The sequence below is a fragment of the Nannobrachium achirus genome (assembly GCF_963921795.1).
Source record: "Nannobrachium achirus genome assembly, chromosome: 15".
NCBI lineage: Eukaryota > Metazoa > Chordata > Actinopteri > Myctophiformes > Myctophidae > Nannobrachium > Nannobrachium achirus.
Window position 1 is genome coordinate 24,545,695 of NC_137822.1, and position 24,528 is coordinate 24,570,222.

General features: G+C 43.4%; 2 protein-coding genes across 2 annotated transcripts in view; one reads left to right on the top strand and one right to left on the bottom strand.

Annotated features, from left to right (window-relative positions):
* Nucleotides 1–429: 429 nt before the first annotated feature.
* Nucleotides 430–24,528, top strand: part of sh2d3ca (SH2 domain containing 3Ca) — a gene marked incomplete at its 5' end in the record, with an annotated part of 61,497 nt that continues 37,398 nt past the window's right edge. The window contains one exon of the mRNA XM_080742609.1: nucleotides 430–510. Within this exon, the coding sequence (XP_080598735.1) occupies nucleotides 430–510 (81 nt within the window). The remainder of the gene's footprint in view (nucleotides 511–24,528) is intronic.
* On the bottom strand, nucleotides 16,711–20,115 carry LOC308298916 (uncharacterized protein). Its single transcript, XM_080742610.1, has 4 exons — nucleotides 20,055–20,115; nucleotides 18,081–18,171; nucleotides 17,588–17,771; nucleotides 16,711–16,964 (listed from the first exon to the last, which is right to left on the bottom strand). The coding sequence occupies exons 2-4, from the start codon at nucleotides 18,140–18,142 to the stop codon at nucleotides 16,797–16,799; spliced, it is 414 nt and encodes a 137-aa protein (XP_080598736.1). The 5' UTR covers nucleotides 18,143–18,171; nucleotides 20,055–20,115; the 3' UTR covers nucleotides 16,711–16,796.

The window sequence follows — 24,528 nt, forward strand, 5'->3', positions numbered from 1 at the left end:
TGGCGTTAACCGGTTTGGTCCCATCTCGCGGCGGCGGCGGCGTTGACCCGGGACTGCTAGCCCCCGGACGGACGGAGAGAGAGAGGCAATAGGGGCAAGGCGCTTCCAAGTGTCAGCCAGGGGTTGGACAGGTTCCTGCCAGGGACCGAGGCAGGGTGGTGCGACGGGACGGGACAGGACGGGACAGGACAGGACGGTCCACGCTGGGTGGGGTAGGAGGACAGCAAGGGAACGGGAGGAAGAGGACGTGAGAAGGAAACAGGAGCGGTCAGAGGAGGTGGAGGAGGAGGAGGTGGTGGAGGATACACAAGGTGTGCGATAAGAAGAGGAGGTGTCTGAAGGAGAGGACTGGGGTCAGGGCGACGAGGGAGAGGAGGGGAGGGTTGGCCGCGTTGGCCCGGAGGTACAGAGGAAAGGAGGCGCAGCATCATGACGGAGAGGTGCAGTCTGTGGAGCGCCCTGTCAGCTGCAGCATGCTGCTTCTACCGGGGCTCCTTCATGCAGGTGCAGGTGAGTGGACATGCGCGCGCGTGTGTGTGCGTGAGTGAGTGTGTGCGTAAACACATTTCGCATGACAGGAGCGGAGGTATTCATGATGAATCGTGCCAATGTAAACAGCAAAATCCCCTAGGTCCATCTAAGTTTTCTGTCTAAGTGCCAGTGCACTGACAAGATGTGTGAATTGTCTACTCTTATCAGAGGTTATTGATGGAAGAAAGCTCTGTGCGTGTGTTGTGCGCGTACGTGTGTGTGTGTGCGTGCGTGCGTGCGTGTGTGCGTGTGTGTGTGTGTGTGTGTGTGTGTGTGTGTGTGTGTGTGTGTGTGTGCGTGTGTGTGCGTGCATGTGTTTGTGCGAGAGAGAGGTGTCTTGATTTCTATTCTATCCCTGTAATGCTAGCCTGCTAGCTGGCAGAGTGATGATCTCATAGATACTGTACTGACTTTGTGTGTAAGAGTGAGAAATAAACAGTGGTGTTGTGTGTGTGTGTGTGTGTGTGTGTGTGTGTGTGTGTGTGTGTGTGTGCGTGTGCGTGTGCGTGTGTGTGTCTGAGTGAGGAAGTGAATGAACAGACTGAAGGGTGTGTTCATACAGTATCAGTTCTACTTTGGGCTAATTCTGGACGGTCGCTTGAAACCCAATATCTGCCCTGATTCCTGGGACAAATGAGACACATGCCTGTGTGTGTGTGTGTGTGTGTGTGTGTGTGTGTGTGTGTGTGTGTGTGTGTGTGTGTGTGTGTGTGTGTGTGTGTGTGTGTGTGTGTGTGTGTGTGTGTGTGTGTGTGTGCGTGCACTTATGTTTGTATTGTGTGTAGGTGACATATTGTTCATTGCAGGCTTTATATAGCATATTGGATGGCAGAGCAAAGTCAACAAAAGCATGTTGTTGTACGTCCAGGACCGAAACCAGTGAAATCTCATTACAAGAAGAGACATGAAGGTATGGCAACATTGCAGGACATTGTGTCTGTTTGGGAAGCTGTAATGGCCTGGCCTGGTGACTGTACAATATGTAGGCAGGAGCTGCACAGGAATTTGAGTGGGCCGACTGGGACTCGGATGGTTCGCGGTTCGATCCTCGGCTACCTCTGAGTTAGTGCCGAAGTGTCCTTGAGCACGACACTTACAGCAACCCCTAACTGCTCCCGATGACGAACAGTTTGGTGCCTTGCAAGGTTTCCTTCACCGTCGGTGTGTGGATGTGCGAGTCTCTGATGCACATTGTAAAGTGCTTTGGATAAAGGCACTATACAGTATGAATACACTGTTTCGTCGTTGTCGGGTGGAAACCTTGTACTGTATGTCCAAAACCTTCCTTTCCTGTGTTATTATTTTACAAATTATTTAAAACTAGTCCTTACCCGTTCAAAGATATGAGCTCCGAAATGATGTGCAGTGTGTGGGTTATGGGATGTGCACTGTGCACACGGTATATGAGGGATGGAAAGTAACTTTAACTGGTTCTTGCATGATAATATGTAGGAGCATCAATGTAAGAAATACCCGTTTCGTTTAATGGCTATGTGTGTGTGTGTGTGTGTGTGTGTGTGTGTGTGTGTGTGTGTGTGTGTGTGTGTGTGTGTGTGCAGCGGTTTGGACCGTGAGACCATCCGCAGAGTAGTCTGTGTTTCTTTTTGAGAGGGTCGGTCTGCCCGAAAAACGCGTTTTGGAACGAAACGGTTACGTTTTGCGCGTTTGTGACGCCCTCTACGGGTGGAATTGGAAATGCTTCTGGGGATTCGTTGAGTAAGCCACCCGCAACCTGTGGCAGAAATTCAGTGTTGACTCGACGTTTTGTTTGTGATTTATGGCTATTGTTTGCAAAACGGGCCCCTCCCGCTAACTTTGGAAGCCCGTTACGAACGAACGGTATGGACTATCAAAATATCCCTTGACTATGTTCATTGCATGGGTTCAGAGATCATGTGTACCCATTTTCGTGACATTTGAAGAAAATATGTAGGAAAAGGAGCAAAAAGTGTGTTTTGGAGAAAATTCAAAATGGCGGAAAATCTATCCTGACGCAAATGGGCGGGGCCTATATGGGGAGATGCGTATTGACCCAAGGAATCCAGGGAAAAAATAATTTTAATTTTCCGACCTACGGTTCAAGAGTTACAGGCCGAAACGTAAAGTGGACTGTTATAGCGCCACCATGAGGCCAACTGACAAAGTTATTTTTTATTTAATCCTTGATATCATTATAAATCTCCTCTCAGAGTTTTGTAACTGTAGCCCCTATGGTTTGCGAGAAAAAAAATATTGAATGTGAGTTTTTGCGATTCCCATTATAAGTCAATGGGAAAAATTAATTCACTAATAAATTAATATCAATTAAACGATTTGTGAAAGTGAAAAAAGGGCTTCACAGTTGTGTCAGGTGTGTTCATATGCTAATGGTGATGCGATTTCAGATCAATTGCTCCAGCCACTGAGGAGAAACGCTGTTTCAGACACTCACTCAGACACTCACTCAGACATTTGGTGAATTATATGTTAGATAGTGAAAATATTTTCACTACATTTGTGTGACACTTTTGTAGGATGAAGTAGGGCTTTAATTTAAGAAAAAAAACATACAAATGTGAAACTTGGAGATTTCTGCCTGACGGTGACGTGAGACTTGGAGATTTCTGCCTGACCGTGACGATTTACCAATAGATGCTGACCCTAGTTACCAATTCTGTGTTGACTCTTCTCTTCACTCCAGTCCTTCTATTCTCCTCTAGCTCTAGAGTCATATAGTCTGTTCTGTATGTGGGTCTATAGCTGCCACGTTGCTTGCAGCCAGCCTCTGTTATGTTTATGGCTTTTGGTGTGGTAATGGCATGAGGGCGTGTGTACAGCTTGATGTTGTTTGAGGCGAGGGAGCCTGGTGTTAACTGTTGGCGTGTCCTGTTCTCGGCTCGCCACTCCATCAGGACGGTGTCGTGAGGCGGGCGTCTGTCTCTGTTAGTGCCAGCTTGTGACGACTGCACACATTTTTAAACCTCAATTACTTTCGTGAGGTTCGTAAAAAAGGAAAGAAAATAAAAGTCCCCGAAGAGAGTTATTAAGAGAGTTTGCAATTTGGGGGTTTATTGTGTTTTTAAAGTGGATGTTCCTTGTTTTGGCAGTATGGCCCTTTTAAGTCAAAACCAAAGGACAAATCGTTTTTCTCTCTTCCCTCAGGCTGAAGAAGTTTAAGTTTATTTACAAGCAATTTGTTTATGTTCTCTAGAACTTCTCTTTATTCCATATTTTTCTGTGTATGCAATCACACACAGTGCAATTCTATTATATCCCACATCCCAAAGTGCTCATAGACATCAAACTTCTGTTTTGCTTCTGTTTTATACACATTAAGTTAAGTTTGATTAGGTAATAATTATGTTGAAAACGAATCGTGTACCATTCAAAACTGCTGAGGATTATTTACGCTGTGCAGGCAGCTCTTCATTAGTGGTCCTCTCCACCACAGCAAACTGCAAGCATAATCTGAAATATCGTCACTGTTGGGTGGAAACTTCATATGTCCAAAACCGTTACTTTTCAGAAAATGGAAAGAAAAGTTTCTGAAACAGTTAAAATAGCAGTTCTAAAAGCTCACAATGCGTCGCATCTCTACATGTTGTGAGCCTGCAGATCGGCTATTTTCTCTACTTTGGTTTGACACTCTTAGTACGGCGAGGTATTGCATTAGATGACGATGTGACACGTGGAGATATGAGATTTCAGCCTGACTGTGGCGATACTGTATCTAAGCTGACTAGATCCCCTACTACAGTGTGCGCTGAATGACAGGAGAAACACTGGTGTAGTGAGTAAAATGTACAATGTACATCAGCTGTACCAGTGGAGCGAGATTAGCCTTGATCCCCTGGTCTAGACTGTAGTATGCTAACTATGAATACACACACACACACACACACACACACACACACACACACACACACACACACAACTACACAAAGTGAGTGCCGACACAACGTGCAAGCACTTTTCCAGGGTTTTCCTCATTGTTCTATTCTTATGAGGACGTGGTGGCTGGAAGTACAGGAACACACACACACGCACGCACGCACGCACGCACGCACGCACACACAGAAGCCTTGCTATTGTGTCTGCAGTACCCCAAATGTTCCTAGCATGTCTCTGTAAACTGGGACAATGTAACTGCCTGCTGGTCTCCTGCAGTGCTAACCCCCATTCTACTCTGGAACACACACACACACACACACACACACACACACACACACACACACACACACACACACACACACACACACACACACACACACACACACACACACACACACACACACACTCTCTCTGCTGGTCGCAGTTGCACTTTGATTGTTTTTGACTAAGTTAATCCTTTCTTTATGTGTCTGCCAGACTCTTTCTCCCTTTTCACCCATCTCTCTCTCTCTCTCTCTCTCTCTCTCTCTCTCTCTCTCTCTCTCTCTCTCTCTCTCTCACCCATTCTCTTCCTCCAGCGTCTCTCACTCGCTCTCCAATTCGTCATGCTTTATTGCCATGAAAGTTACATGAAGCCCCTTAGCCCCCCCTGTCCCCCTCGCTAGGCTTGGGCGGTATTTTTTCTTTCATACTGTCCTGACATTCCCCCGGGGTATAAGGTACAGTATATCGTTGCTGTCCAGCAGAAAGCTCTTGTGTCCATATGTTAACTTTTTGTCATTTTCAGTAAATGACATTTCAGTACTTGAAAAATGAAAGAGGGGTGGCGGAAAAAAGTGGCATAAAGCTACACGTTTTGAGCTTGTCGATCTGCTACTTTTGCTGTTTTTGACTTTGAATCCTGAAAAGTAACAGTTTTCACCAGTATTTGAGTAAAATAAATAGTCATGTGGCTAATTATGATTATTGATAATGGCCTCACTTTTGCAGCCGCTACTCATTAGCTGCTAATGGCGATGCACTTTGAGATATGAATGGAGGTTTGGCTTTCAGGAGGCAAGTAGTGTACACAACATTGTCCCTTTTATCACTGGGACTAATGCTTAATTTATACTTAACGATATGACACATTGTGAGGTACTGAGGTTGTAGATCGGCTATTTTCAGTGAGCAACACGTCATAGGAAATACTCCCAAACAGTGGCAGTCGCCATCTTTCTCAGCTGCACTACAAACACATTGCCTCAACACAGAATCTCCATAAACATTCTATAGGAGGAGCGACTGTATTGAAGATCATATGTTAGGACTTCTACATACCTTGATAACTTAATACCATTATACTGCCAAAGCTACCCTCTAGTCTCACTTTGTGTGTGTGTCTCTCTCTCTCTCTCTCTCTCTCTCTCTCTCTCTCTCTCTCTCTCTCTCTCTCTCTCTCTTTGACCTGCCCCTCTACTCTTCCAGAGGTCTATACTCTTGTTCCTCTGTGACCTAGCCAGCATGTGGCAGCCATCGTGCCAGCAGACGGTCCCTCTCCCATCCCATCCCATAATTATTCTGTGAAGGGTGGAAGGTTACTCTCAACCTCTGCACTTGCAGTATGTTACTGCATTGACAGCCTGTGCCATATGGTGGTGGTGGGGGGGAGGACATTTGTGTTATTTAAAACTAATTTACCGTCACAACTTCCACTTAATCCATGCTAGCGTGGTTGTGCTAGCAGCAGTGTAGTGTAACATATATCCAGTTCCATCTTTCGGGGCACTTAGGCCCCACGGATCGGCGATCCGATTTTGGATTGTTTTTAATCAATTCTAATGGATTAATATAGCTCAGGAAACTCTGGCCTAGCACGCAAAGACATCGGGAATAAACTTGGGAAACTCTGGCTTTGGCAGTCAATGAGTTTAAAGGAGGGCTATCGCTTTTTACGTCACACCACTCCCCCCCCCCCATCTTAAAAATGCACACGCAAAGGTTTTACCATAATGGTGCATCACATAGACTAGTACTGTACAGAGTTATAAAGTATCAATTTGTGCACTGAGCTCAGATCAAAACCCATTCCCCCGTCCTGTAACCCGGGCTCGCAACAAGCTGCGCCAACTTCGGGTCTTGTAGGAGGTCGCTATACATTATTAAGATTATCGAGCATGCTGGAACAACCTAAATGCAGCTCATGACGCGCTGCTGACGAGCTGTGATCACATGCGGAAACAGATGTAAACAACAGACCCTTTTAAGCTTGCGCTGGCAACAGGCCAATGGTTTGGCTATGTCTGGGAAGACAAATACGCTGTCGTGTTCTTCATATCGACAAGTCTGCGCTTGACTTGGTTTCAGTTACCTTCAACTGTCCCTTGTTGATTAGACTCTCATTTACTTTTGGCTTGCAATATTTGCATTTTTCCAAGTCCCTGCAAATGTCAGGGCAGGTAGAGAGGTCTCCCTGCCCTGACAATGCAATGTTATTGTTAACAAAATCTTTTAACCATGATTTGATTGGTTCTCGCCACAGACAGAAAGCATTGCCACTAAAATAAGATATTTAACGCAATTCTGTTTCACTGTCTTCACCTGCTTCTATCCCATTGTTCCTCGTTCTTTTTTTCTTGTCTTGACCAATGGTTGTCCAGATTTTCATGTCAAGAAACCCCAAATTGATATGTATTTGACCACAGAGCCCCCTTTGAACAGATTTTGTGCCAGGGTCCCCCTACTAAAAACGTATTTGTCAGCATTTTTTAAAGAAAGGCGAAAAATATAATAGGGCTCACGTCATATCTGTTATGTCACATGCAGAACATTATAAGCTTGCTGCTCGGCTGTTGCCTTGTGCATTCAAGAGTAAACCATAATCCTGGATAGATACAGTAAAACATGCTTTGTGACTTCTATGGTGGCTCCCATTACATGCTATTACAGAGATAATTCTTTAGCTATATTATCTATTTGTTCCGTCCAAGTACTCTATGTAGTAGATTGTAGATCGGATAAAAAATTAAATAATAATACAAAAATTATAGTTATAAAATAATTTTAAAAATGTTAAACTAATCTTTTTCATTTGTAGGAAAACCCTTAAAAATTGGTCTGTGACTCACAAATGGGTCCCGACCCACTGTTTGGGAACTAGTGGTTTATCAGGAGTGTTATTCACCTGTGCATGGGACTGTAGCATCTCTTTTCAGTGGCCCTGGTTCAAACGGATAAGACGTGCCATTCCTACATGCATGGCCCATTGACCCTGTTTCAGGGCTTCCCAGCCTTTTCTGGATCAAGGCCCACTTGGAAGTCTCAAAAGCGTTCTCAGCCCAACCAGCTGACCACTTTACACACCGCAGCCGTGTTGAGTGGTCAGATGGGTGGGCCGTGTGCATTTTCAGAGCATGTTTCGTTTATTTTGATTATCAATCAATTGATGGTGTACTTTATGTTCGTATGCATCTGTATCACAATTTCATTTTATTACCTGCGCAAGTGCGTACTGTAAATGGCTGGGTATGTATGTAGGTGACTGGAATTTTTGAAGACCGTAGCCCTGAAACGGCTGGGATTCTGGGAATCTATGTTTGTACGGTATGTAGGAGTCCTCCTACAGCCAATGAGGGACCAGCATTACTGGCGATAATGTTAGCAGAGTTTGGTATATAAGAGCGCTCTCTTGGTAATGTCTTCATTAACGTGCAAAGACATGAGGGACATGAGGCCAGCAGCGCACACCTCGTGGCGCGCTCTGCTTGCGCACAAGTAGGCCATGTGTGGCCTGCTTGAGCGTGAGGCACAAGTTGGCACCTCGACAGAGTGCAGTTCTAGTTAATTATTATTATAATATTAATGTGATATTATCAATAAAGCCTTAGTGTTTTGGCAACCAGTGGGCCCAGACCAGGTTGGGAATCACTGTTCTAGTTGTCTTTTTGTCAGTCAGTGCAGTCAATCAGTCAGTCAGTCAGTCAGTCAGTCAGTCAGTCAGTCAGTCAGTCAGTCAGTCAGTCTCTCACTCAGTCAGTCACAGCAGTTAAGCCAGCAACCAGCAAGTCAATCCCCCAGGGGTCTTTGTGGTTTTGTATCTGTTAAGTCGTCACTCTGTATTCAGTCGCCACTGAGCTAACTCTAAAAGATATGACCACATTATTACGTTTGTTTGTGCGTCTCCTGAATTGAAATAGTTCCCATGTAATCCTCTCTCTCTCTCTCTCTCTCTCTCTCTCTCTCTCTCTCTCTCTCTCTCTCTCTCTCTCTCTCTCTCTCTGCCTTTCTCTCTCTCTCTGTCTCGCTCATGCACACACACTCTCTTCTCTCCTCCCATCCCCAAAGCTTTCACCACAAATCCTCTTTTGGAGTGTCTGCCTGTCACACCCTGCAGGCTTATGGCATGAAGGGCAGCTGTGTGTCTGTGTGCTTAGATTGTTCCAGTGTCTATAACCTCATCATTACACGTTGGTTTTCACTAGTAATGAGAACATGTGTATGTGTGAGATAAATCTGTGTGTGTGTGTGTGTGTGTGTGTGTGTGTGTGTGTGTGTGTGTGTGTGTGTGTGTGTGTGTGTGTGTGTGTGTGTGTGTGTGTGTGTGTGTGTGTGTGTGTGTGTGTGTGTGTGAATATGAGTGTTCATGTGTGAATACAGTGCTTTGTAATGAACCATCCCCATTCAAAATGTTGAATTGCATTAGCTGTTTATTAGCCTGATAGTTGTAGCCAGTGTTAAGCCAGTGCTTTGCCCCTCTTAACTGATTGATTGCTTTGATTGAGTACTTTATTAGTCAAACTATGTAAACAGCATGAGGTACAGTCAGACATTCAGGCTAAAAGCATAACACAAAAACGTCCTGGGGACTTGTTTTCATTGTGGTCCTATGTATTCAGTTCATCAGCATAGCATAAAAATAACACAATAATAGGCTTACATGTCATCAACAAATAGGCTACAGAAGTACAAAGAATAAAAGGGAAAAAAAGCGACATTGTAGCTATGAGTGTACAGCCTTTTCTTTACTTTTAGACTCCAGCTCAATATCACAATCCTCTCCTTTTCTCTTCTTCTCTTTTTTCGCTCCAAATAATAGATAGAACGGCCACAATAAACCTGAATGTAGTTTCCCAGAAGGGAGGGAGCGAGGTTAGTCCACACAATGCAAACATGGCTAAAATTCTATCAGCCGAAACCATGCTGGTAACATAAACCATATTAGTTTCAATGATGTTCCCTGTCTTTTGATTCAGCATTTTTATACCCACCTATCTCGTTTGTCATAACACAACAACGATGCATACCTTAGAAATGCCATGTTATGTAAATCACATGAATAAATAAATCTCTCCAAATACAAATTAGGGATGGGACGATATTAAAATGTCATACCACGATTATTGTGACGAAAGAAATTTTAATTTACGATATTATCACGATAATCAAATCCATTATCCTGGGGCGGAACAATTGCCAAAAAAATAGCAGATCTACAAGCTCACAACGAGCCTGTAGATCGGCTATTTTTTGGCAAAGATATTTGATAGAGAGTGGAAAAAAGACTGTATCAAGTACGTATATTATAAGTACCTTTTACCAATTATAGATGGTTTAAGTGGTACCGGATAATGCAGCTCGGCAAATAAAAGGTGAATTGATCCTAGTGCATGACGGAGGATGTTTGTTATCACGATAAACGATAATATTGCTTATCGTCCCATCCCTATTACAAATGACTGGATGTAATGATATATAATACAAACTCATGGCACCTCGGTTTTAGACTTTGTGTGAAGGAAGACGCATATTGTGTTCCCTTTTCAAAAATGTCATGCATTTTTGGTGAAAACAAACGTGACTTGGTGTGAAAAGGCCTACTCTGCCGTAGTGAGGGGATTTGCAGCAGGAGGTTTGCCATTGTTCGTCTACTTCACCTTTGGCTCCTCCTGACCCCACAAAGCCAAGAAGCCGTCAGATGATGGCCGCTGCCATTTGCAGTTCACCTGACTGAAACAAATACTGATTCCAACACAATGCAATGTCCTCCCATGCCTTTATTGAACATTCTTTTGATCCAAGAAGTCTTTGTTGGGCCTTCTGGTTTGGAATGTTTCACACTAAACAGCCCATCACTGAAAGGCCCATTCTAGAAGTTGACGCCTCCTCTGAGACCCAAGGCATAGTGAAGTGTAGTTTTACACAATGCGCGGGAAGTCTCAGAGTATCATGTTAGGCTGGTGATTGCCGGTTTTTGTCCAGTTTTTATGACACATGCCGGGAAAATATAATTCCCTCCAGACGTCCTGTCTAGTTAAAAAAAATTATAAAAAATCATGGCAGTTTATTATTATCCCTGCAAATCAGACACATCTCAAATCCTCTTGCTACACAAGTGCACTTTCCCCCTCTCACTCTCTCACTCTCTCGCTCTCTCACACACACGCGCGCGCACGCGCGCGCGCACACACACACACACACACACACACACACACACACACACACACACACACACACACACACACTGTTGTATCGTGTGTATATACCGTATATATATATATCTCTCTCTCCATGTCTCTCATAGGATTTTAAAGCATTTAAAACCAGAATACTGTAAAACAAAGACCTAAGTTTAAAATGTTGATCTGGTTTGCTTAAACACCTACTTTAACTGCTGATGTCTTGGAGGAAACACCAGCAGCTACGCTGGCAATAACAAAACTGCAATGACATCATGCTCTAAAAAAGTAAAGAGAGATGAAGTAGGGGGGGGGGTGGTAGCGAGAGGAGGAGAAGAGAGTTACACACACACACACAGGGAGAGAGAGCGGCTGTGAGGGTGACTGTATAGCAGTCTATCGCAAGCTAATTTCCCATGAGCATCCCTGCGAAGAACACATCTACCTCCCCTCCTGGGAGCGTTGACATCACACTCTGTTTTAACACACACACACACACACTCCTATACGCACCTCCTCATGGGGTCATAGTCATTTTTCTATTTCTCCAGTGTGCTAAGAAAGGACTTGCAAGGGCAAGGCTGCTCTCAAAAGGTGTTCGTATACACATAACAGGGACATAGGAGCGTGTGTGTGTGCGTGCGTGTGTGTGTGTGTGTGTGTGTGTGTGCGTGAGGGGGTAAAAATTAGTGGGGGGGGGGGGGGGGGCAGTAGGATGTGCTCCATCTGTATTACCATGACAACGGCCTGGTAACAACAGGGAGACAACACCCACCTCCACCATCCCAACCCCCATCAGTGTGTGTGTGTGTGTATGCGTGTGTGCGCGCGAGTGGGTGGGTACGTATGCATGCATGCTTGATTGCGTGCATATTTGATAGTGTGCATTTGTGCAAGTGTGAGTGAAATTCGTATGACTGCGCCTCACGTGTACAGTGTGTGTGCGTGTGTGTGTGTGTGTGTGTGTGTGTGTGTGTGTGTGTGTGTGTGTGTGTGTGTGTGTGTGTGTGTGTGTTTGTGTGTTTGTGTGTGCGCGTGCGTGCAATGTGTGCACGTGTGTGTGTATGTCCATTAGTGAGCTCAGCTCAGCAGGTACTCCAATGTCTCTGGAATGACGGACACAGCTCTTAATAGCTCTGCCTGTACGCCTCGCTATCTGTTAGGGGAGTGGTCTCACACACACACACACACACACACACACACACACACACACACACACACACACACACACACACACACACACACACACACACTGTATGAATGGAAGTGATTCCTCAGCAGCGCTCCCTTTACAGTCTGGCCTAAGTCAGCCAATCACACGGCTCGCTGCTCAGCCTCCAGGAAGAGGTGACATCATCGCTAGCCAATGGCATCACAGCTGCGGGGTGTGTGCCACTTTCTGCTGCCTCCGCCGTCCGCCGAGATGTATACCGTGTAAGGGCACTGTTTCTCAACATCTGGTCCCGGGACCACCAGGGGGTCCAAATGGACCCTTAACAGGTCTGTAACTCTGAGAGCGGTACACATGGAACCGAATGGACGGGTCCATTTGGTTCCATTTGGATGCTCTCAGAGTTCAATTTTAACACTGAGGATTGTGGTGTAGATTGGGGTCCCCAAGGTTAATGCTGCAGACCACCATTTGAAAAGATTTTGTGCCAGGGACCCCCATAAAAGAAGATATGTTGTTTGATATGGATCTCCCTCGGGTCTGAAATAAAGATTAGATTGAACTGAATTAAATAGCTCTATATTCTCATATAGAGCTATCCAAAAGAGAAATTAGACATTTGCCCGGGACACAATTTGCCAGGAAAATAGCAGATGTACAAGCTCACAGCACGTTGCTTCGGGGCGTGTTGTGAGCTTGTAGATCAGGTACCAGGGGTCTCATATGGGTTACTGGTCCGATATACATCACTGGCCAGATGGCTGCTTGTCGCCCTGAGGTGTCTTTACTGCTTTTTTGGAATTTTTTGGGGAAAATGTTTTTAAATAATAATAAAGACAAACTGTAGGACACTATAAATTAAGGGACCTATAAATGCATCCGCAAACCCACAAATGGGTCCCGACCCAGTGTTTGGGAAACAGTGCTATAGAGCATTTGTTGACCCCCATGTGCTACTGTACCAAATGTATATCAACCTGGGAGTCCTTGAAATTCAAATGGTTGAGAATCACTGCTATTGAGAGAGTGATGGACAGAGGCAAATACAGGTACTGTAACAGAGCCGTAGAAGAAAGATGCAATGTGTAAAACTCACCTCTTCAGAATCCACCTCAGCCGTAGCACTTGACCTAGTTATGATCGCTTTTTCTTGATTAGCACAAGTTACCATTTAGACACGTCATTCAGACATCGTCTTCTATAGTTTCCGTTTTTTAGTATGAGAAACGGCACATCATGTCTCCCTCCGTCCGTGTACGCTTTATTCTTTTTTTTTTTTACAGATATACAAACAACATAATATAAGACCATACTGGATCACATACAGACAAAACAAGCAAAAAAAGAAAATACAACATACAAAAAGAACAACCAAAAAACCTGACACTAACACGACACATAAGAATATTAAATAATTCTGATACAAAGAGCACATATACTATTTACACTATTTACACCCAGAGTCCCACGCCACAAGGCCGGACAAATGACCGCAGAGGGAATGCAACTACCCCACATCTGGTTCCTCCAATAAGTACGAGAGATCATTGCCCTTGACATACTGGATAAAATTATGTACGCTTTTTTTTTACCGTCTATGGGTTTGCCGCTCTGACATCACTCTCTGACATCACTGTGATGTCAGGGAAACCACACTAACATAATCCCTTTTATTCCCATATATGGAGATCCCTGATGTCATCAATATTAAGCCCATAATCTAACAGGACTTCATATGGGAATGCCCATATATGGAGGCCATATCGGCCACATACCGGTACCACACTAACAGAATCCATATATGGCCAAGACAGCCCATATCTGTGTGGCTGGTTCTACAGACAGGGATCTCCATATGGGCATAAAAGTTCATTGTATGTACAGTAACGAATAACTGAGTAAGCATGTTTGGGGTCTCACAGCATATCTCCATATACAGTACATGGGTCTCCATATGGGTAACTGGTCCGATATACATCACTGGCCAGATGGCAAAGACATGGCGCGACCTCGCTTGTCGCGCCCTTAGGCATCATACTGGTAGTATATTGTTTAGACTGATGCTATGTTCTTGGTTTACCTATGATCCTATTTAGTCTACTGAGGTACCACACAGTCTTTTTTTTATTCGCATTTGATGTGTGTTTAGCTCACTTATTGTAAGTGTTTCTGGTTAAGAGCATCTGCTAAATGCCTAAACTGTAAGGAGGTGGAGGAGAGACATGGATGCAGACATACTGTACCGAAGGAGAGAGAAAGTGGGGGAGATGGACAGAACAATGGACCCAGAAAGACACAGGGAGGGGGAAATCATCATACTGTATAATGTGCATTTCTGTGCAAGTGGTGGATAGGGAGATGAAACAAGCCGTGTGTGTGTGTGTGTGTGTGTGTGTGTGTGTGTGTGTGTGTGTGTGTGTGTGTGTGTGTGTGTGTGTGTGTGTGTGTGTGTGTGTGTGTGTGTGTGTGTGTGTGTGTGTGTGTGTGTGTGTGCGTGCGCGCGCGCGTGGACGTAGTGTGCGTGACCTCTCTGTACGGAAAAGCATCTTATGCAGAACATGTATTTATTATGCAAATATGCCAATAAGCCGATAAGCATAATATTCAGATATTTCGTTAATAAACGGCTAACCGTTGACATCCCTAGCGTGTGTGTGTGCGCGTGCATGCAGGTCAGACTCATATGGATCACTGCTGGAGAGTGATGACCCAGGGGTGGGTGTGTGTGTGTGTGTGTGTGTGTGTGTGTGTGTGTGTGTGTGTGTGTGTGTGTGTGTGTGTGTGTGTGTGTGTGTGTGTGTGTGTGTGTGTGTGTGTGTGTGTGTGTGTGTGTGTGTGTGTGTGTGTGTGTGTTGGGGAGTCAGAGCTGATTGATATGCATCGGGGGTCTACCTATGGGATCAAAACGCTGCCTCATTTACATCTCATCATGTATGGACACAACTCCCTCTCCCCTCTCTCCCATATCGACCCACCCCCCAACACTATACCACTCTCTCACACACACACACACACACACACACACACACACACACACACACACACACACACACACACACGTACACACACAGTTTTCAACATTTATTTCTCCACGTGTCCTCAATAACTTTTCATTCATCTGTCTCCATTTCCCTGTTTTCTTCCACCTGTATTTTCATGTCTGCTTAATCTTCTGTCTTCTACTGTAGTGTCCAGCTATTTGCCTCCCCTTGCTGTCTCTCTTTCATCAGGCCCGGTCCATAGGTCACACTTTTGTGCTGTGACTAGGCACAGCACAAAAGTGTGTGTATGCACGCGGGAACTGACGCAGTAGGGTGTTGAATATCATTACTAGGCCAGTTATAGCTATAGGTAGCCATATCCATGATACACTTCCTTTCAGTGACCTTCTGGTAATCTGGGTACTCTGCGCGTGTGCGCGCGCACGCAGTTACGTGTGCACGTTACAGACTCTCCATTAACATTCCCTTCACTGAGAAAAATTTCTCTTCCCATTTACAAAAAAAAATCCATGCAACCAATTGCATCACTGAATTATGTAAATTATACTAGAAAATGTCTTGTATCAAATACTTAATTTGTTTAAGTAGTCAACTTATCTTCTCCCGTAAAATCTACGGCAGTAGATGTAAGGCAGTAAAATCTATTAGAATTATCCAGTAAATTCTACAATGTTTGTCACAGTAAAATATACAAGGAATTTTAAGTAAAGTCTGCATTCATAAACTCTACAAGGATTGTCCAGTAAAATCTACAAGTATAATACAATTCATTAATTTAATAAATATTAATATACATTTTAAAGAATAACTTATTTTTTAAATTGTAATTATATGCCATTTCTGAAAATACTGTAAATGCTTATATTGTCCTATGAACACCACCAGCATGAGTCAGGTTTAATAACATTTATTCCTCATCGAATCTTCAGGACATCTACAGTGCAGCGCTTCATTTCATATTACACAACAAAAAATTGTACATTTCATATTAAGTGAAAATAGATGTTGAAATGTTGGCACTACGGTGTGCACATGCCTGATGGGCCTCATGTACTCGTTGGAACTCAGTTACCAGAAGCCGTTGAAGTTCACATTCGAGGTCTTCCAGAAGATATTTCTGGAGCTGGATGCAAAGAAGACTCCAAGGTGTATGATTTAAGTCCCAAATTAAAGGACTAGGCCAGCCCTCAGGGCTGGTTCCAAATATATTTAAGTGTTCTAAAGGTCAGTAGGGCCTAATTTTTTCATGGAGGCTAGCCCTCAGGGCTAGTTCCAACATTTCAACATCTATTTTCACTTCAATGTAACATTTTTAGTTTATATGTTCTTTTGATGGGCCAGAAGCAAAGGAACTTATGAAGCAGTATAGATTAAGACACGGCCACAGTGAAGTTCTTCACTGTTTACACTGTGATTGCCCCTGCTCCTTCAAAACCTGTGGTGCCCTCAAGTCACACTTGTCAAGGAAACATTCAACAAGTCAACTACCAAAGGCATTTGTTTCAAGTTTGAATATTGCAGTTCTACTCTTTCCAACGAGAAGGATTATTTCCAACATCTTGGAGTTCATCTTGAAAAAAAAGGAAACTGTGCGCTGTGTCTTCAAAGACTGTCATTATGAGACAAATGTTAAAGGAACCTTTGCATCGAATAGGTCTAGAAATCACACAGCACATTCTTCAATTGACTTCCGTGCTGTAATTGTACACAAGTATCAGTCAAATATTACAGATGACATTGAAGAAGCACAATCTTGTGACACTTGAAGTGAAGTATTAAAAGAAGAGGCTAGCCCTCAGGGCTTGCCACATCAGGGACGAAGAGGACCTCTGTTCCCTCGATGCCGATACCCGCCCAAGGCTTTGTCTTGACCATCAGTGCCCCGGCTGACAAGATTTTCAGAACCATTATAGCGATGGCCTCCTGGACCTCGACAGCATCGTTGTCATCAAATACCTGTGAAATAGAGACAACAATGAGAATGTGCTAATATAAAGGAGCACTTGTCATCAGTTATCACTGTAATGGCATTTAAAGCACACTTAAACTTGGTAGAGGTTTAGAGGTTTTGGTTTTGAGTTAAGTTGCCCCAATGTATCTTGAGACGTGTTGTGAGATTGTAGAGCAACTATTTTCACTTATTTCAAATGTCTTTAAATAATAAAAAGTGACAAGAGCCAGGCCTGGGAGGTGAGCGAGCGTTGGCTTGTGCCTGGTGTCTGGATCTATCATGGTTAGCCAATAAGAGCTACATGCGACACTTCAGCCTAACCATATGGGCTCAGTAATCAATAGAAAAAAAGTCATTTTGGGAGTGAACTACTCCTTTAACCCATTTAGGCTTAGAATTATTTAATGCGTTAACTATTGAAAAATAGCAGATCTACAAGCTCGCATGACGCCCAGTTTATGGTCAGGATGTCGTGTGCTGGTCAGTCAGACCTCAAAAGTAAGGGGAAAAAATAATGTAAAAATGGGATATATTGGATATATGTATAATATTGGATTTCTGACTGACAGGCCTTTACTTTGGCTTTACGTTACTTTAATGGTTGTGTTGGTGTATGCTAGGCTTCTACCTGTCTCTGGTGACCACAGAGAGCGACTGGGTGGGGTGGTGTCCTGTCTCTGCCGGGACCACAGGGAGACCGACTGGGTGGGGTGGTGTCCTGTCTCTGGGGACCACAGGGAGACCGACTGGGTGGGGTGGTGTCCTGTCTCTGCAGGGACCACAGGGAGACTGATAGGGTGGGTGTCAGCGATCTGGGAGAAAAGAGTAAAATCATACATACTTCATTAAACCTCATGACATTTGGGCAAAGAGTTTTGAACACAGTAAGTGGTTCTCAAAGAGGATTCCCACTGAGGACTCTGTGGGTTCCTTTAGCGGGTCTAAATTGTTCCATACAAGTCTGTAACTCTGACAGTCTTCAAATGGAACCAAATGAACCCTAAAAGGTCCCTTTGGTTATGTGCAACTTCAAAGCCTAAAAGCCAAACAGATGTAATTTCGTGACAGCCCTACATTAAAGTCAAACGGTTGTGTTAGTGTGTGCTAGGCTTCTGTTCTACCTGTCTCTGGTGACCACGGAGAGCGACTGGCTTGGGTGGTGTCCTGTCTCTGCAGGGACCATGGGAGACCGATAGGGTGGGCGTCAGCGATCTGGGTGAATAGAGTAAAATCATACATACTTTGTTAAACCTCATGACTGGCCATTCTGGGCAAAGACTTGAACACAAGGGTGAGAAAAGGGTGCACTAAACTAGGCAGGCTTCAAATGAAAAGGTTTGAGCACCACTAACATAGTAGTCTTTCAAGAACAGACTAACTGAGCTCCATTTAAGTGAAAAGGACCTTTTCTTTGACGATGGCTGGCCAGATTGCTGACATAGAAACATAGGTTTTTCAAAAAACCTTAGAAGGATTCAAAAGACACTTATGGAATCGGGTCAAAATTCAATTTTTTACAATTTTTCAAAAATAGCAGATCTACAAGCTTGCAGCGTGGCACTCGGTGCCGCACTGTGAGCTTGTATATCTGCTATTCTGCTAATCACAGTAATCCTTAATCATTTTCAATCATATTCAAGGGCTTTTTGAGAAATGAGACAGACAGAGCACTGCAGAGGGAAGGTGATTGTGTCAGACTCTGTGTCCAGCTGGCAAATGATGCCAATAAGTAGTAATTGGCCCCTTGTTAATGGATCAAAGGAAGGCAATTATGTCTCTCTGCACTGTCAACTAGCTGCTACAGATGCATACTTTTCAAGCAGACTGGTTAATTGGTTCTCAACTTATTTTGTTTCAACTTTAAAAATGGCCAATGTTTACCAGTTTTTATATAGTTTGTTGATTATTTTTGATGCTGTAATGGTCTATTTTATTTTATTTTTTGAGATATTAAACAGGTTTTAAAAGTCCTTAAATCGTGACTTCACTGCCAAATTTCAAAGGCCACACCAAAGGTCCGCTGCACAATGATTGAGAAACACTGCACTAGTAGGCCTATATCACTATACACTACTCATAAGCTTTGTTTTTAATTTGTTGATTCAGTGCTGCACTAAGTGATAGAATGAATAGAATTTTTTTTTCTTAATGCCTTGCCAAAAGATCGGATCGGGAAAGATCGGGATCGAATCGGAAGCAATAATATTTGATCGGTATCGGATCGGGAGCAAAAAAACCCTGATCGGGGCATCCCTAATGAGAATAGAGAATACAATCAATTAGAAATACATACAGACTCCTCAACCCCCTAAGGACACCAGCATATTCAAGGCTTTCCAACGTGAACGTTGTCCTTCACACTCAACTAAAATTCTGGGGTGAAAGTGGTCGCAATACAAGCACTACAGACGCTCACTTTTACCCCTGCTTAAATGTATTGTTCTAATAACGTGGGTCACACTGTGTTACAGTGGTTGTGTGATTATTATGGGATGCTGACATTACGTGCAAAGCGCGTGTTAGACAAGGAAGTATTGTTACAGGTGAAACATGTGCGTGTCCAGTCTTTTCCACACAACAGTATAGCATACACTTCCCAAATCTTTGGTTAAACTCACAGACCATTACATTCCACGAAGAAATCGTTTTTAAGACACGAAAAACACACCCACGCTGCGTGACATTATAAGTCACAGTTACATAACACCCACAGCAAAACAATGGCATTTAGACGACACTCGCGATGCTCTGTTAATTAAACAGTCGGATTCCCCTGGTCCGCACCAGTTCTAAGTCAGCTAGGCGCCAGCCGAGGCAGCCCGCCGGGGCGGCCGTCCCGGCCGCGGCAAGTACCGTAGCTGAGGAGATCCGCGAGTAGGGCCCAGCGCGCGTCCAGAGTCGCCGCCGGCCTGTGGCGCCCGCCCCCGCCGACCGACGGCCTTCCCCGGGCGGGTTGTGTCGGCGGCGGCTCGCTTTGATTTTTCTTCTAAATAGCTAGAACATGCCACCGCTGTTTTAAGAAAAAGCAATCCTAAAAACACTTGCGGAACTGAACCTCAATCAAATGCAAAGCTTAAAGCTAATTTAATTCTTACCTTGAAGTTATAAAACGCAGCTTTATCCGAGGCTCTGTGGCGACGCCGGCGACCTGCTTCTTCTCGCTTCTTCTTTCTTCTCACTCAGTTCAAACTTTTTGAAAGGGGCGTGTACTTCTTGCTTTGCAGATCACATAAATTCTACAGATGTTCATTGGCTGTAGAAATTAGTACGTTTTGATTGTTGAGTTTGGCTGTAAATATTACGTGATTGTATTAGTTGAATTTGTGTACTGAACAAGATTGGTTGGTTTTAAGTAAATAAAGCTATTTGAGGAATAAATGCACTTTTTCTTGTATTTTCAACAAGTGATATTTCACATAATACGGGACATATTTATGTAAACGAACAAACTTGATTTGTTATTGTAACTTTTAAAAGATTTAATTATGTTACATCTACTGGACATCAGGATCATTTCTTTCAGTGTTCTGGGCGTGATTGTCAATATGGGCGAAAGATTTTACGGTTTTCACAATTTAAAAACAATTGCCAATCTTCAGGCTCACATGTTTGCCACTTTTGAATTATTTTTTTGTTATTTTTTAATTGTAATCCTGAAATGTAACATTTTGATTCAATTTCAAACGCATTTAGTTATATACTCATGATAACTTCATGAACCTAAATACAAATACATTGGACATAAAAAAAAATACATTTTAATACTACTATACTAGTCATTAATTAAGCTACTAATATAGACTGACGGAATTAAAGCAGGTCATGTTTGGAATTGTAACAGCTGAAAGCAATAATATATCAGTATTCTGATATTAACCCGAGGGCCGCATTAAGTGAAGGTGGGGGCCGCATGTGGCCCCTGGGCCGCCAGTTGCCCATGTATGGATTAAATGGTTAACATCCCCAACACCTCAGGTTATGTATGTATGTATTGCACTTTCTCTTCCACTCTTCTTGAATTTCGTTGCTGCCAGCTTTATGGAGCAGCACGTTCACATACAATTGTCAATGTTTTATCATTAAACAGAAAAATAAATGTACCCCCTGCAGTACCTCTGCATACCTCTTGGGGTACACATATCCCCATTTGAGAAACACAGCATTAATTTACAAAAAAAACATAAAAGGTTGAAATATGGAGGTACAAGGTTTGCTTTGGTCCCCTTCCTACTGCAGGGAGGAAAAGCATTGTGGGTTTTGCGGTTTTTCTATTCGCACCTGTGACCTGTCAATGCTTAGATGGATGGCACTGGTAATGATGCTAATGCTACTGACTGGCGGGTAAATGGCTCGCAGGGAATGGATTTTTGTGCGTGTGCATATGTGTCTCTCTGTATGTGAGTGTATGTGTCTGTTCATGCGTTACTGTGAGTGGACGTGGACGTGTGTGCGTGCATGCGTGTGTGTGCGTGTGTACGTGCGTGCGTGTGTGTGTGTGTGTGTCTAGTGGTAGGTTAGTATTGATGAGGCCTTAGACCTTCAATCAGAGTCGTGACCCTTGACCTTTGGAAGCCCGTAAATTGGCCATTAATGGTCCAGCCCAGAGGACAGAGGATGACAGAGAATGGCCGAGTCCTTAAAGAGGTGTGTGTGTGTGTGTGTGTGTGTGTGTGTGTGTGTGTGTGTGTGTGTGTGCGTGTGCGTGTGCGTGTGCGCGTGCGCGTGTGCGTGTGTGGGTGTGTGTTATCCGTGTGATGAGAACCGGTATAAAAGTATAATCTGTAAATACTATATTTATAAACCAATGCACAGCTATCATTGTGTCATGATTCACTATCATTTAGTGAATCATATCTATATAGAATTTCAGTCATAAAACATATGCCACCACCTGCCAATTTCCAAAGATTTCTAGCATGAGTGTGTGCACTTTCAGCTCCCATTGCTTTCTATACAGTATAAACGTGCTGCGGGAACATGGGTCAAAATGGCCTGTTTTCTATGGACCATAGCTTACACACAGATCATCGCAGCTGTATTTTTTCTTCACTGCTTGAAAGACAATACTTTGAACGGCCGGGAACAGGAGCGGCCGAGCGCACAGCGTGCACGCTCTGCGCTAATTAACATAGACTAGCCATAGGCCTATGGCTGCCAATGTGTTAAATGCTCAAAAGTATACCATGCATTCAATTAAAGATCACACATGATCGTAGAAGAAAACAAAGACCTCAACATACAGATAAAACCAACAAGGCAGGGGTTCTCCAAGAGTCAGAAGTCCTTCCAGGGTGTCCCCAGGAAAATGTGTTAATATAGCATCAAAATGAGTTTAACCACTTTCAACACTATTTTGTTCTTCAGCTATTCAAAGATATAGGCGATCTACAAGCTAACAACGATCACAGCTCACAACGGTCTTCGATTCAAATGGTGGTCTGCAGCTAAATACAAATACATTTAGGGTTCCTTGACCTTTTAAAGCTGTGACCCCCCTAAAAGAATCATATTTTAACTGGGGAACCCCCCCGGCCCCTGCTCCCACCCTGACAAGCACTTGGAATTGTAGGAGTTGAGGCATTACATTTAGTTTCACTCGATTTCACTGATAAATATTGTGAAAATAGCTACTGTATATAATCTTTGTTGGGCTTTTCTTTTTTCTTTTTTTGACCTATTAAAAGGTCCCCCTCCTGGGGGTCCCGACCCACAGGTTGAGAACCGCTGCTTTAAGGAATGGAAATGTAGAATGAATAATAGCATAATGGTGTTTAGCATTTAGGTTAATTTCTTTTAGAAGAGATTGGAGGAGGGGGGGGGGGGCTTTTATATTCATATTACCATCAACCCACTCCCACCTCCCCACATACAGTATGTACTCTGGGCTGTCAGAATATAACAGGTCAGCCCAGAGTTTCCAATCTGTTGAGTAAACAGCTCAAAGCGCCACTCTGCTGCTGCCCCAGTGGGGCTGGTTGTCATGGAAGCTAACAAGCCTAGTTAAAAATCAAAGGCAAAGAGAGAGCGATACTCTCTAGACTGTGGCTGAAAGTGTGCTAGAGTCAGATGAGATTAATTAAGGCTGGAGATTCAGCATGAAAGGACCTGGCAACCTAATCTTAAAACAATGATTCTTAATTAGTTGAAGTGGTGCTGGGTAATTAACTGAAAATGTATCGAAACCAAGATTTAGGACTTCCAACTGCCTTAAAGGGATAGTTGGGGGATAGTCACCCCCAAAATGTCATTTTATCTATTGAATGCTCATCCCATAGAGACTTTAATTCATGGAGATCTTTTTAGTTTTTGTCGCATTCCTAAGACAATATTTGAGTTCTCCATAGGGAACAAAGGAGGCTCTTTGTGTCTCCATAGGGAACCACTGCTGGTCATCAAATTATTGGCTTAGGAATGCAACAAAAACTAAAATATACCCTTGAATTGAAGTCATCATGGGGTGAGTAATCGATAGAAAAAAGTAGTTTTTCCCTTTAATCTTGTTCATGAAAGTTAATTGAATAATGGAGAAGAAGGTTTCAAAATGCTTTTATTTTTATTTAATTTTATTTATTTGGTAGAGACAGCATAATACTGTATGTAATGAATAGTCCATGCAGTAAAATGCATGATGAAAGGTAAGAATCAAGTAGAACGTAGGCTAACATGATTTGAGCTCTTAAGATTTTGGAGAGGTCAAGTTCAAAAGTGTTTAAAAAAATAGACCATTTACAAGAGATTTACAACTGTCATTGTTAAAGTATTGATTAAGTTGTTTCAAAACTTTCACCTATAATGACATGGGCAAAACAGGCATGGCAGCAATAAAGTGAGTAAAGAAAAACTAAAATGAACACTATATGATGAGTAAGAGGGCACTCTTATAGAGTGGGCTATAAATTACTCCACAGGGAAAGAATGCCAAGACAAGGCTGACAGGGGCAGCAGGAAAGACACAGAGGAGGCTAAACAACTACATGTCCATTAAGTTGAGTGTGTGCTTTAAGTTGCCAGGGTCTGTAATATTGGGCAGGGGTTTGCACTTTCAAGACAGTTTAGTTGGTGCAGTCGATCCCAGCCAGATTAATCAATGTCAAGAAAGTAAGTGAGACTACATAATAGTTTTAAATATGACTCCGGTTAGTGTGCAGTTCAGTTCAATAGATCAGCATTTTCTTTTTCTTTTCTTTTTTCCCCCCTTTTTTGTCCAAGTGTCCTAAAGGGGTTCGGGAGAAAGCACAAGGCTTGTTGGGCCCCACCCCTGGGATATCACATTCACTTCCTCATACAATTACTCATATGCATACACGTTTCAAATAAATATATACTCACATATACTATATAACACCAGTAAGACTCCCTAATCGGGAGATAAGTGACCGCCAGATCGCATGTATGTTGTCTGCAAACTGCAACCTCATGGTGGCGCTAGGAGAGGGGCTTTTGAGATATCAGGAGCAGAGGTTGTGTGTGTGCAAAGTTTGGCATTGATAGGCCATAGGGGCAACAGAGTTCAGAAAGCTGCCCGTACGTCAGAAAGTCAGTGCTTTTCCGATGAAATCTCTGTGGTTG

Excerpts from the sequence above, each read along its gene's own strand:
- LOC308298916 (XM_080742610.1), bottom strand. The coding sequence starts at position 18,142 with ATGGTCCCTGCAGAGACAGGACACCACCCAAGCCAGTCGCTCTCCGTG. Across the intron at positions 17,772-18,080 it reads TCCGTGGTCACCAGAGACAG|ATCGCTGACACCCACCCTAT; the intron begins GTAGAACAGAAG and ends CTTTTCTCCCAG. Across the intron at positions 16,965-17,587 it reads TCTGTGGTCACCAGAGACAG|GTATTTGATGACAACGATGC; the intron begins GTAGAAGCCTAG and ends TCTATTTCACAG.